Genomic DNA, 14,424 nt, shown 5'->3' on the forward strand with positions numbered 1-14,424 from the left:
TGATTCCCAGAGCCAGGATGGACCTTGAGTGTGTCCATGGGGATACAAGACTGTGCCCTATTGCCCAGGTGCCTCTCAAGGTCCAGGACAAGTTTCAGTGGAAATAGGTCGGAGTAGTCGAAGGGCTGCTTTACCCAGAGGTGGTGGGCACAGACTGGGAACCCCACCCAGGAAGGACAGGAGGTGGTGGGAGGAAGCCCACAGTGGGGAAAAGGAAAGGTCCCCCAAAGAAGGGGGTGGAACTATTCAAGCCACAAAGCCTTGGTAAGGAGGGTGGGTCATGTGGGTCATCTGCAGGGCTAATTTCCTCCTGAGAATGAGGTACAAACCCTTAAACAACAACGCCTGAGGGGGAAAGGGAACAGGGAAGGAGAAGCATCCAGCCCAGGACCCCTCCCAGAGGAGAAAGGCCCAATGGAGCTCCCTTCAATGTGACCCAAGGAGAAGAGACACAAGCCCCATGTGCTGGGCTTGCAGAATTGGAGGCCCTGGGTGTCCAGGGGAAGATAAAGATCAACCCTGAAACCCTGCCAGAAGGGAAAGAGGAAAAAGAGGGGGAGACACTCATGGACGTGTGAATGGTATGAAGACCTGTGGGCAGTGGTAGACCTATGGGGGCATCAACCCCCTACACCATGTAACTTCTGCAGGTGGGGGATATGGGAACCCCACAAGGAAGATCCCAAGAGTCACCAGAAGGTGGAAGAAGAACTCTCCCACACTGCCCCATCCGGTAGAGAGAAGAGGGGATGAGTACGGATGAACTTGGCGGTTCAGTAAGCGGCAGGGGGGATGAAGTGTGTGACAGGTGCTGACTAGGAACTGCTGAGCCAGCCTTCTGTCACTCCAGCTCCAAGTAAGGGAGGTGAATTGGAGCTAACCAGAGGAACCTGAGATTGATTGGCAGAGCTGGAACAGCTGCCAGCCTGATTAGCCTGGGGCTATATATAGGCACAGAGGAAGGAAAGAAGCAAAGGTGGTGGGAGGAGAAACCAGAAAGTGGAAGGAGAGGGGTAGCTCTCCCCTCCGGGCTACAAGAAAGAGAAGCCCCTAAAGTTGGGACCTCCAGCAATATGTAGTGAGAGGTGGTGGGTTTGCACTATGTAAATAAACTGCACTGGTGACTGCTGATCCAGAAGGTCTCTGAGTGATTGTTGAGCGGAGCAGAGCACGGGCAGGACCAAGGGGGGCCCTGATACGCCCTGTTACAGGTCCAAAACTCATCCTAGGCTGGAACAGTAGCAACTCCACAGCAAGCCTGCAAATTGGAGGAATTGGCCTACTAGCAGGGTCTTGGGATCTATTTCCACCAACACATGCTTAGTTCCCTGCAAAAAGACTGAATATTCATACTTTGTGAAGAGAGATATGAATTTCACACTAAAAAAATTAGGAAGGCCCCTTCAGAACTGCCACAGGGAGACTCAAGAGCTTCAGGCATTATTGACATCATTCATGTTCCTCAGTTAATCAGCAAGCATTTCCATTATACTATATACATAGCATTTCAAATTTTAACTCCTCTGTAAAAATGTATGCAAGGCTGATTTATGGCATAAAAGCTCAGGCAAGATTTTAAAAAAAAAGTACCAAAATTAACAAGAATTAAATTTGGCAACTTTTTCTTACTAAAATACAAACAGGTGGCATAATGCCTTTGGCTATGGAGGCAAGCTTCCAACTTTCTTTGGTCACAAGTGAAATATACTGCAAGGCTTCCAGCCTAGTGATTTCCCACAAACCCACCATTAACAAACGGAGTATCTTGCATAATTCATAAGTGCCTGTGTTTCTTCATCTGTAACATGCAGAAAATGGTGCTTAACCTCCTTTGTAAAGCAGTTTAAGATCTAGGGATGAAAAAGTAGTATAGAAGAACTAAATACTGGCAAGAATTATTAGACATATCAATTGTACTCCATAATTAAGACTGAGTAGTGTTTTTGCACTTAAAAGCAACGACTCAACCTCTATGTATGAAAAATACAGCATTTCGTGTCCCCCCCCCAAAATTACAGCACCTACTTTTTAAATATAGAATGATATTTCTATGAATTTACAAGTAAATCACTTACATAATTTAGGAGTTAAAATTAATTTTAATATGGCTTCTTTAAAAAAAAGTAGACATTACTGTCAGACTGTTTTTGTTGTTGTTGTCCTGAATGAACTTAACAACAGAACAAGGCAGATGCATCAAACCTCCCATGTCGTTCAAACTCACTCAAATCTTGTGCATACACTACAATGGAAGATTTTTAATTATGGGCAGATGAATGAGCTTGTTATTCTTCATAAATGAATGTTTCTTCTTCAGCAGAGGATGAAGAATAATGCTCTTTACAGAGCATTCCACAAGAACTGTCCACATGCATGTGCAGAGGAAAGCTGTGAGTGAAGGAGGCAGAGGAAAACTAAGGTATACACACACTCCAGCTTCTTTGTGATGCACTAGGAAAAACAAAGCAGCTGTAAACCCAGCTGGACTGGCAAGTATGCTGTCGCTGCCATGCACTGCTGCCTTGTGCATAAGTAGCCAAGTGTACAGGTGAAACTGGCCATAAAATTTAAATTTAAAAAAAAATTGTTTAAGGTTAAGATCTTAAAATCATTGAAAATATCACTTGGTAACATTCTTTGCATTTCTTGTTTAGTGATCCTATATGAAATTTTAAATTTAGAAACCCATGTATACTAGTAGAAAATACTACATTAAGATTAAATGACAGTTGAAAGTACATATCATTTATAGAGTATATTTACTGTGATTGCAAACTCCTCGGGGTGTGGGCTGCCCTTGTGTTACGGTTCTACAGAGCCTAGTAGAGTGGGAGTCTGCTACCTGATTGAGAACTCTACTTGCTACCACAATACAAATAATACATAACAATATAAATAGTTTACATTGACACATTACATGGATGTTGTACTTAATCCCAAAAGAACACATTATAAACCCAGGAAATTCAGTTAAGGTTAAACTTAAAAGAAATCCAAACAGAAATGCACAGTTAGGGCACCCAAACAACCTTAACTTCACTCTGCAGTGACACTATGCAAAACCATATGATTAAGTTTTTGTGACTGCAGATTATATTATGTTGATTTTTAAAGACATATTAGATTGCTTCTTTTTGTCCCTTCATGTTGTCTCTATGGGGCGAAGGTAATGTTACTTGGGTGGCCCAACCAATTTTCAATAACTTGACATGGCTAGATTTCTTTTAAATTTAACCTTAACTCTGAATTAACTGGATTTATAAACAATAGGTTTTCAAATAAGTACAACATTTCTGTAATGTATTTCACCTTAACTATTTAATATGTGCTCTCAGATGTAACTCCATCTTAATGTAGTTTTTGTCTGAGAATTATTGTCCTGAGGGGCAGAAATGGAGTAACAGGTAAGGTTAGAAAAAGGGGTAGAGTAGGAGTGGTGAATCAGAAGGAGACTCCAAAGTAAGGGCACAGGGAAGAGATGGAGAAATTGTGTAAACCTTTCATTATTTAATATTAACCACTTTTTGTCTTACACTGAAACCAAATCCATGGTCTCTTCACACAAAGAACTTCCACAAGCTTCAACAGAAGTGCTACATGTGGAACATCTGCAAAACTGGCCCTATGAGTACAATTTACTACCTTTGAAAGTATTCTACAGACAATTTTTAACTAGTCTTTTAGGCCTATATACCTTTTAAAGCAGATCTAAAGACATTATTAAAAAGTTAAATATGTAACAGATGGCATACAAGTGCATCATGAGAAAAACGCATTATGGGCAAAAACTTTCATCACATCTTTTTACTATTTACAGCTTTACTTGTTCATGTGGCATACATGTGTAGCTATGCCGAGAAACTTACATAATGTCTGCCCACTCTATGCCAGACTTCAGTCAGCGAATGAGCCTCTTATTCATATTAGCATGTATAAGTATATTACATATATATTTAAAGTTAAAGAAGAGACACACATACAAAAAGGATTATTGTGGTTTGGATGTCTTTGCTTTTGAAAAATTAAACTGGCTGAGATATTGAAATTTGAAACTATTTTCCCACAATATTTTATTAAATAGTTGTGATTATGGATCTGTGATATTTAAGTGGCCATACTATACTGTGACGATGCAATTAACATGGATTAGTACAATCTAGTAAAATAATCTTGTTAAATAACCTGATTTTTTTTTTAAAGACTGTCAATAAAGTTTATCCAGGAAAATCAAGTTGTATTATGAATTTTACAAATACTGTACTGCATAAAGTTAATATTATGAGCTTCACTCAAACATACAAAAAGCAAGGTAGTTCAAATGATGGGTGAAAATACTGGTTGATGGTCAATCTTTTATTTGGTCTTCTTGGCCTAATGTTATATAGGATTATGAATTTTCATATTTCATCTGTGCATTGCAACTCTTATCATAGGCATAATACAGTTGATGCTGTCACAGCCAAGTATTGGATCAAACACCACCCTGGGCGAGCCTGAATGTGGTACTCTCAAGAAATTGGAATAATTCCAATAGTGTCCACTATTTTTCAGTGCCTAGCAACAACCTGGTCTTCCACCACTCATGCTGACTTTATGGAAAGGCTAGTGTCAGACTAGATTTCACCACTAATATGCATTTCTTTTGTTTGGTGGGTTTAAGTTAGGACTTATTGTAGCATTACCACTAAGATTGTTTCCTGTGATTCAATGCAGTATTAGTAAATCAGACTTTTTTTTAAAGAAAATGAAAGGACAAAGATCTGTACCTTCTCCAACTGCTGAAAAATGTAAGACAGAGTCCTGGGAATGATGCCCCGATCACTATAACGCTCTGCTCCCCCAGTGATGGTAAAAGTCTTGCCACTGCCCGTCTGTCCATATGCAAAGATAGTGCCATTATATCCTGCTAGAGCACTAAAAAATGAAGAAATAGATAACACATGTTGCATGCAGTACCTTTTCCATGGTTATCTCTTATAGCTTCATCAAGAACATGATCCAATGCCCATTGTAGTCAATGGGAATGTATCAACTGTCTTCAGTGAGCATTTGGATCAGGCTCTAACAAATTTATTTTAGATCAGATGGAGTTTCAAGATTTTCATGACTTGAATAGAAAGCAATCATGTTCTGACTCATTCCATAATTAATATCAGAGTTACCGTTAGATTCTAACAAAGTTTATCATTATGTATATACTTTTAGTGTGCCTATCACCATAGTATATAAGTGCAAATGAAAAGCTGGTAATGGGCTATAGAGAATCTTTAATCTCTAATCCAACCCATCCTGAATCCGGTCGCTTGGTGGTGACTAAAATAGGCAGCACATGATAGCCATTCAGTAGCCTATGTGAAGTGAGTTTGATGGTCCCAGTCCAGTTTCTAGTGGAAAAGTGCAAATCACAAAAAAATAACAACCATCCCTATTAATCTTGTTGATGGTCTCAGCAGAGAAGCCAAAACGCCAGTTGCCCTCTTATCCTTAGACGAGGTCGCACAAAGTCAGGGCTAAAGCACATTGAGGCGCCAACGTGTTTAAAGATCCCATTGCTGCTGTCTGCACTGTGCTTTATATGTGCATAAATAAGAAACATAAGCCTCCAGAAATATCAATCTGCACTTTTAATGAGTGCTTACCACAGAGACTGGTCTTTTAAAAAAAATGTTGGAAGGTTATCAGAAGAATTAAATTCATGATCTGGTAGCCCAGTAGCATAGCATCAATTTGGGAGCAAGCTAGATGCCTTGCTGGCTATACTGTGAGGCAATTAAGACAGTTTTGCTGCCCTGGAAGGGAAAGGAACCCATGAAATAATGTGGAGGCACTGAAGTGTCCCACTCATCATAACTCAGTCCTCCACAGGTGGCCTGAGGTACCTGGGTTTTCCTCATGCTCCTTACAACATCCACATATTTGGAAGGCTAAGCTTACTCTCCCCACTTCTCCCCAACTGAACAATGTACAGGAAATTCCATAAATTGAAATTCAGTGTCAAACCCATTAATATTTCTAATAATGCTCATCATTATGGTATCGCCCCACATACAGCACAAGATGGTCCTTTGTTTTTACAAGTTTCTCTTGAGCAAACTAATCTAGATGTAAAAGCAGATCCAGTGACACATATGGACACTCTCTTAGGGAAAGTAAGTATGTCCAAAACTTTGGGGAAACAGTAACGAATCGGAAAACAGTTAATAGATTCTATTCTACTCAGGTTCTTATACTGTGTCATTCACCAAGGTATCTTAGTACCTTCCAGAAGTGCATTGTGACATGACTAGCAGTAGTCATGGGTCAGTATCTCTTTTTCCCTTCCTTTCCCCATGGAGGAAACTGCGTGGATTTTTTTAAAAAATTGCTTATGTTATTTATTTTTATGAGTGAAGAGTAGGTCAATTTTGCAATTGGAATGAAAAGTGATGAGTGTTATGGTGGTTCATGGATCCTAAGGGAGTTCTTTCCACGGTCTTGAACTGGCTACAAAGAAGGCTCTTGTCTCCTGCCTAAATGAAAGTTACCATTATGATAGACCAGGGGTAGGCAATCTATGGCAAGCTGATTTTCAGTGGCACTCACACTGCCTGGGTCCTGGCCACCGGTCCTGGGGGGCTCTGCATTTTAATTTAATTTTAAATGAAGCTTCTTAAACATTTTTAAAATGTTATTTACTTTACATACAACAATAATTTAGTTATATATTATAGACTTATAGAAAGATACCGTCTAAAAATGTTCAATTGTATTACTGGCATGCAAAACCTTAAATCAGAGTGAATAAATGAAGACTCAGCACACCACCCTAAAAGGTTGTGATAGACAGTTTTATTGTGCCAGAGGAGCAGATTTCTTGATGATGGTCCTCATTCTGGAACTTTAGGCAATCTTTAAGGTAAGCCTGGGCTCAGACCCTTAAAAATCTTAAAGATAAGGACTGAAATTTGAATTCGACACAGTATTTTAGGGGAACTCAGTGTAGTGAGATGACAACAGACCTTGCATACTTCCAGAAGCCTGTGTTGCTATGGAGGTGCACTGCTGAACTCTGTACTAATTGTAATTTACCCTGGAATTACTGTTCCATGCTCAGGTAGACGGCACTGCTGTTGTCCCACTAAGAGGTAGTCAAGGCACATATTAATAAGGCTGGATCACCTTTTGAAAAGTTAGGATGCACTCTCCTAGGTAAATGTAGATGATAGAATGTGAACACTGCTATGTGAGAGTTTAGGTTAGTGATGAATCCAAGAGCCCAATGATGGCACACAATCTCCTAGTTAACTGTCAATGGCAGAACACATCACTCATGAATCCAGGAACATTCCCAAATTGCAAAATGATTTGACCGGGAGACTGCACTGTGGCTGGAAACTCGTCTGCCAACCACAATAACCTCTGTCATATTTGACTATAACTTCAACCAACTGTTCTTCATCCATAAATTGATTTTTGATCAAGCACTGGACAATCATGAGGACAGTGATATTGCTGTATATTGTGAAGGACAGATGGAGCTGTGTGTCATCCCACTTCCGTGATCAACTGAGACATTTTTTATTAATGAATTTAGATCATTTACATGATATGAGAGCATGTATTTGAAGATTTCTGGTCTTGGCTTTGTTTGCAGAGAGAGATAGTTTTAATGCAATGAACAAAGAGCATTCCCTTTACCTATGGTAGTCTGGATTTCATTACTGATAAGGTGCTATAGTTTGATGGAACTATTTGTATATGAAAATATGGCTAGTGGTTTTTTTATTAATACCTGGCAACCATTCCTTCACTACTTACCGGCAGAGATTCATACTTTTTGTTAAATAAGACCTTGAGGAGGGAATGTCTGAGATATAAATACAAGTTTTGGTTATTTGCCTAGACTTCCCTGAGATAATATATACGTAGGTATATAGATGTATGTATTATGCTTTTCTTTTCTTAATTTCATGTATACATTTTTAAAATCTGTATTGATTTTACTGGGTATATTAGTTATATGTTTTATTTGTCCAATTCATCTTGGGGGTAAAGACTTAAGACTATTTTTGCCATTTTTAACTTCATTTCAGATTAATTATAGTAAACTGCCCCAGAATATTCCTGGAAAACAAGTACTTTGCTACCTGCTGTATATCAGCTCCTATATTCTATGGTGATAAGATATAAATACCCAAGGCAGAAATTATGGTCATTACTTTGTATTTTCACTTTTCTGTAAAACAGATAATTGGAAACAATCACCCAAAAGTAGTTAAAAATAGAAACTGGGTAAGTATTCAGCCTACTTTTTACTACAATATTCACATGGCCAATTGAACTAGGACTCAATATTTGACAGGACAGATTAAAAAAATCTCTGGATTCGGGAATACAAAATTCCTCTTTTTCCTTTCAGCAACTGTAGTTTATAAAGACTTGCCTAGATTTATACATCTCATAAACTGTTTTTCCACAATTCAAACTCCTCTTACAATAAATTCAAAGGGAGCAATAAAAGGGATAAATTAATTAGGGAAGAATTATCCTCCTGATAAGATTTATCAGACCACAAAAGTAGATTTAATTTATTTAGTCTAAAGACCCTACCAACCTCGCATAACGGAAAAAGGACAAAAATATCCTTGTGCATTTTTTGTTTACAGATAAAGTGATAAGCCAAGACAAGAAAAATGTTTCTTCTTTGTCTAAGAGGAAGGGACCATGTATAGATAGGCTGCTGGTCTGGCACCATGAGAGATGCAAAGGGTCTCCAATTTAATGAAGCTTATTTGAAAATCTGAGACATTGCCAAATTGCTCGGTTTAATCCACTACACTAGGATATCAAAGAAAAAAAAAAGCAGAAGTATATTGACAGCAACTACAGCCAACATCTGCTCCTAATGACCAAAAATACCCCATGAAGTCAGGGAATAGCTGGATTTTAGCTTCCAGATGTAAAAAAGCCAATACAAACAGCATCAAGGTTAGAAAATGCCCGATCCATCTACTCTAGGAATAGGCAGAGTACCTATCAACACAGTATCTGAGTGCACAATACAATAATGGTGAATCACAGAGCTGCCCTTAAGTGAATCTGCTTCTTGCCTCTTCTAGGTTTGGGATCTTACTGATCTTCCTTTTTTTTCCTGTTCTTCTTCACAGTTGTTGTAGTTCCATAACTTCCGTTATTGTGCTGAGGCGTCTGCAAAAAGGTGTAATTTGCAGTGAATTCTGAATATGGTCACACTTAGCCTTATAGTATTATCTTCCCCTGGTGTCTTTTTCACTCCTGGGGGAATTATGCACCACTGCACATGCACAAAATTTATGTACCCCACAGATTTCTTTGCTTCCCCACAGAAAAATGACTTTCTGATGGGGAAGCAAAGGGAAGCCACAAGAGCAGTCATACGACCCTCCCCAACAGTATGTTTTGGGTGCCCAGGGCAGCCGGCAGAGAAGTAAATCACTGTGGGACAGGGGGCAGAACTGAGGAAGACTGGCTGGTGACTCCTACCCTGTGCCAGACTCAGCTGCTAGTCCCAGCTGGGTGGGAGAGGACGGGACTTCCTCTTCTTCTTTCCCTGCATGGCATGTCAGACCCATCCCCAGATTTCTCCCCCAGCTGTAAAAAGCTCTGCAAACATCCCCCCGCTTCCCACTTGCGCTTTCTGAACCCATCACTCCTCAGCTGCAGAGGGAGGGATCACTTTACAGGGAGCTGCTCCCCCATCTGCCCAACCCCCGTGCATTCAGACCCCCTCAAACCCAGACCCTCCCGCTGAGCCTCACGCCCTTGCCACCCAGAACCCACCTGACAAGCCCCACTCCCTCTGCACCTGGACCACACCAACGAGCACCCAGATCCCCACCCCACCGAGCCCCAACCAGATGCACCTGGATCCCCATCCCACTGAGCCCCACTTCCCCAGCATCTGGATCCCTCCCACTGATCTCCCCAGAAATCCCCAGCTGAGCTCTATCCCCCCACACTCAGACTTGCCCACTGAGCCTCAACCACCTTTCACCTGAACCCCCAGGCAGGGTCCCATTCCCTGTTGCACCCAGAACCCCCCAACAAGCCCCTGTGCATCCAGGTCCCCCCTGAACCTGGAAGTGATAATTTTGCATACAAAACCTTGGTACACTCAAATGTGTGAGTAACAGTCAAGGACACTTTTGAAAATGTGGCCAATTATTTCTCTGCATTATTTAAGATCTATAAGGAACTATAGGATATAGGTCTTATCTTGCTAACCCATACTCCTGCTAAATAAGAACTATTGACATTGATGAGACTGCAGTGTAATTTGGCAATGAATCTGACCTAGTAATTGTTAACATAATAAATGCTACTTAGGGATCAAACTTGATCTTTGTTCATTTAAAAACGCTGCATGTTCATTTTCAAAGTAAAAATCAATTCCCAAATTGCTTACTTAACCTGCATCTTGTTTCAGTTTGTTCTTCAGAGAGCAAATTCTACATTTAAACTGTAGCTGTATAAGCTTGTATATGGGCACTTAGAAGATGGGCAAAATAAATGGTTATTTGCTGAACATGGAATACTTGAAAAGCCCAAGGTATGAAATTTATTTTTTCAACATTAAGGTACACAATTTATTTAGTTAAAGAAAAATAGGTAAGAGGGAGACTGCTTCTCTAAACATTTCAGCAGTACTGTGCCAGTTAGTGTACAACTTTCTAAAGAAAAGAAGGCCACACTTAGTGTTAGTGCAGATGAAAGGTCTTTGTATGTAAACAATGCACTCTATGCCCATGCTCTGACTCAGGTCTGAGCCCGAACCCCCTTCTGCCCACACAAAAATCAGTTCGACTCAGATCAGCAAGCACTCAGAATCCAGGTCCCAGGACCTACTAATGGTGCTGGGTCAGAGCATGAGTCCTGCTGGAACTCTGAAATTAAGTCCTGTCATTTTAGCAGTGTGGATATAGGTCAGAAGGTCTGCGTACTGCAGTATGAACATGTTAACTTGGGTCTGTGGATGCTACTGGGTGCCAAGGCACCTAAAAGGTAGGTGTTGAAATATTTAGTCCTTTTGTGGGTCTATCCCTAAAAAGTAACCACAACATCTCATTCAACTTCAAAGGTGGTGGCTGTAGATAGACTCTGCAACCCAAAAATGTGATAGTGTTATCTGGGAAGGGGGCACAGCCAAGATGGATTTCCTCAGAAGTTCCACCAGAGGGACGCCTGAAGACCTCAGCCACAAACTAAAGCTGTCTCCAAAAGTAGTAGAAACATCAAGGGAAAACAGTAGGGAAACACCAAAAGACCTCCCTTGGAGCGAATATCCGATTTTGCAGGAAGGTAGGCTAGCACAGGGACATGTAATGTGTATCTCCTGGCATTAACTTCAATTATTCTAGCCCTCAAAGCTTTGTCTAGATAATTAATCCTGAACTAGATAGACTGGCCTGGTAATCAATTGAATTTTCACTTAGATTTTGAAATATTCATATGTGGAGAACAGACATAAGTAGTATTTCTTCACCGTTACACTCACACCTTCCAAATTTTAAAGTGGCATCAGAATCACCAGAAAACCCTGCACATTTTTCTCTTGGGCAGTTGAGCTTTGGCATGGTTAAAAAGATGCTTTGTTCAATGAATTGTCTCTTAACTACTTCAAACAAAACACATCAAAGACACATTATCCAAGAGATGAGGTCTTGCTGAAATGATCTTTAGTGAGTTTATGAAATGTTGCATGACTTCATGTTCAGAAGCTCATGGACTAATTCCAAGCAGATTGGCTGGGATGTTTCTGAAGAGATCTGTCTCCAGTATACTTTAACAAAATTACTGATGTTTATGATTTTCCAAGTTTTTGGAGGGCCATCTCTCCTCAATAATAAATATCAAGTTCAGAACAACAAAGTCTACAGAAAATGAAAAATATTGTAAAATGGGATGACCTAAATATGTCTAAATTTGTAAATTTCTCTATTTCCAAGCAGTTTTTTTTTATGATAAGATAAATTTTACTTGCAGGCTAAAATGTAATAGCATTTATTTGTAGAATTGAGAGATACATTTCTTTTGATTTACATAAGAACAGAAAACACTGTTTTATTCACCAAAGATCAAATCCTGCAGTCCTCACTCAAGCAAAGTTCCCACTGATTTCAATGGGAATTTTATCTGTGTAAGGTTTCGGCCCCTATTTAATTCAACTAAACAAATGCAGACAGTGGTCATGACAAAGGACTTTATAACAATTACTCAGCAAATAAATGAAGCATTAAGTTGATTTTGCTTCTATTGCTAAACACAAACCGCTTAAATTTCTCTTTTGCAATCTCATTTAGAATATGAAACAGTATTCATTTCTTGTCATTATTCTAGATTGAGCACTCTGGGGCAAGGACTTTCTTATTTATGTATAGATTCATATGCCAGAAGGAAGCATTGTGATCATCCAATCTGACCTCCTATATAACACAGTCCATAGAACGTCCACAAAATATTTCCCAGAGAATATATTTTAGAGAAACATCCAATATGTTTGTAAAAGGCTATCACAATGTGGTCCTCTACATCTGTGATGCCCACTCTCATAATTTTATGAGGAGTCTCACATGATGGGTGTTTTCCTTGAAGCCCTAGTTCCCAGAATACAGTGACTACATGAGACTATCAGCTTTAATTAAAAAAAAAAAAAGTTTCTAGGCCTCATGGTTACAGAGAAAAAGCTTGGAAATGTGACCTAAGTGCCTCCTAAAGACTCAGAACCAAAAGAAATCAAAATGTATATTTTCTTTAATATGTCACGATTTTTCAGTGTTTGGGTTTGGCAACAGTAAAAATAATTTTGTTTGTCAGAGCTGTATAACAATTAATTTCGCATCACAGAATATACATTTAATTTACATTGAAAATCTATTTAGTCGGTGGGTGGGACCCTGGGCCCAAGGGGCCGTTTCAAGCCGGACCATGAGCATGTGGCTTAGCCACACTTCGGCCGTGGCACTTGGTCGGGGGCAGCGTCAGCAGCTCAGTCCCGCTCTGGCCGGGACGCTGGGTCGGGGCTGTACCACGTGGCTCGGCCCCGCTCTGGCCGGGGAGCTGGGTTGAGGCTGTACCACGTGGCTCGACTCCGCTCTGGCCGGGGCGCTGGGTTGGGGCTGTACCACTGGCTTGACCCCACTCTGCACCACATGGGTCGGCTCCACTCCGGCTGGGGTGCTGGGTTGGGAGCTGCACCATGCAGCTCAGCCTCACTCCGGTGCTATGTCCAGGGTGCTGGGTCAGGAGCCGGACCACGCAGGTTGGACCCGCTCTGGCTAGGACGCTGGGTTGGGGGCTGGACCACGTGGCTTGGTCCCGCTCCGGCTGGGGCACTGGGTCAGGGGCCGGACCACACAGCTTGGCCCTGCTACAGCGCTTCAACTGGGGCGCAGGATCGGGGTCCACACCACGTGGCTCCTGAAAGCTGCGGCATGGCTTTGCTCCAGCTCCTACGCATGCCAAAGGGAGCTGCAGGGCAGTGCTTGCGGATGGGGCAGCGCGCAGAGCCGCCTGGCTGCACCTCCGCATAGGAACCGGAGAAGAAACATGCCACTGCTTCTGGAAGCCACTTGAAGTAAGTGTCGCTTGGAGCCTGCACCCCCGAGCCTCTCCCCATGCCCCAACCCTGATCCCCCTCTCACTCTCCAAACCCCTATATCCCAGCCCGGAGCACCCTCCTGCACCCCAAACCTCTCATCCCCAGCCCCACCCCAGAGCCCGCACCCCCAGCCGGAACCTGCACCCCTTCCCACACTCCTGCTCCAGCCCTGATCCCCCTCCCTCCCTCCAAACCCCTTGGTCCCATCCCAGAGCACCCTTCTACACCCCCAACTCCTCATCCCCAGACCCACCCCAGAACGCGCATCCCCTCCCGCACCCAACCCCAATTTTGTGAGCATTCATGGCCTGCCATACACTTTCTATTCTCCGATGTGGCCCTCGGGCCAAAAAGTCTGCCCACCCCTACTTAGTCACATGATATGATGTGAACCCATATTATATGGCTGTATTTAATACAAAAACAAAACAAAAAAAGTGCCATCAACACTTTTTGTTTCATGGTTCCTACATAAATTATTTGAATGTTATATATAATATGTGTGTGTGTGCGCGTGTGTATATATATTTCTTATATATAAACACACACAATACTGTGTTTGATTTTGATAATTGAAGATTGCTTGTTTTTATCAGATTAGGAGGAAAGGCCATTATAAAGCAAATCACTGGCTCGAGGAACCATCATGGTTATCCAATGAACACTTTAAAGAGTTAAATAAATGTTTATGAACTAAGCAGCTCAGCTGTAAACAGTTCATACCATCCAACAATCCAAAGTTGCAGAAAATAATAACAAATATTCATCATGGATATAAGACACTGGAAAAAAAATAGTACCAATAAAGC

The 14,424-nt window shown here is 41.2% G+C and overlaps 1 protein-coding gene across 5 annotated transcripts in view; it reads right to left on the reverse strand.

Moving 5' to 3' along the window:
* KIF6 (kinesin family member 6) overlaps positions 1-14,424 on the reverse strand; it is a 307,218-nt gene that overhangs the window by 267,384 nt on the left and 25,410 nt on the right. For 4 of the 5 annotated variants that reach the window (XM_030557284.1, XM_030557282.1, XM_030557281.1 and 1 more), the window contains exon 4: positions 4,767-4,914. The exons of the other annotated variant lie outside the window; for it this stretch is intronic. In XM_030557284.1, coding sequence (XP_030413144.1) covers positions 4,767-4,914 — 148 coding nt within the window. The remainder of the gene's footprint in view (positions 1-4,766; positions 4,915-14,424) is intronic. 5 annotated transcript variants of the gene reach the window in all.

The sequence above is a fragment of the Gopherus evgoodei genome, chromosome 3 (genome assembly GCF_007399415.2).
Source record: "Gopherus evgoodei ecotype Sinaloan lineage chromosome 3, rGopEvg1_v1.p, whole genome shotgun sequence".
NCBI classification, from domain to species: Eukaryota; Metazoa; Chordata; order Testudines; family Testudinidae; genus Gopherus; species Gopherus evgoodei.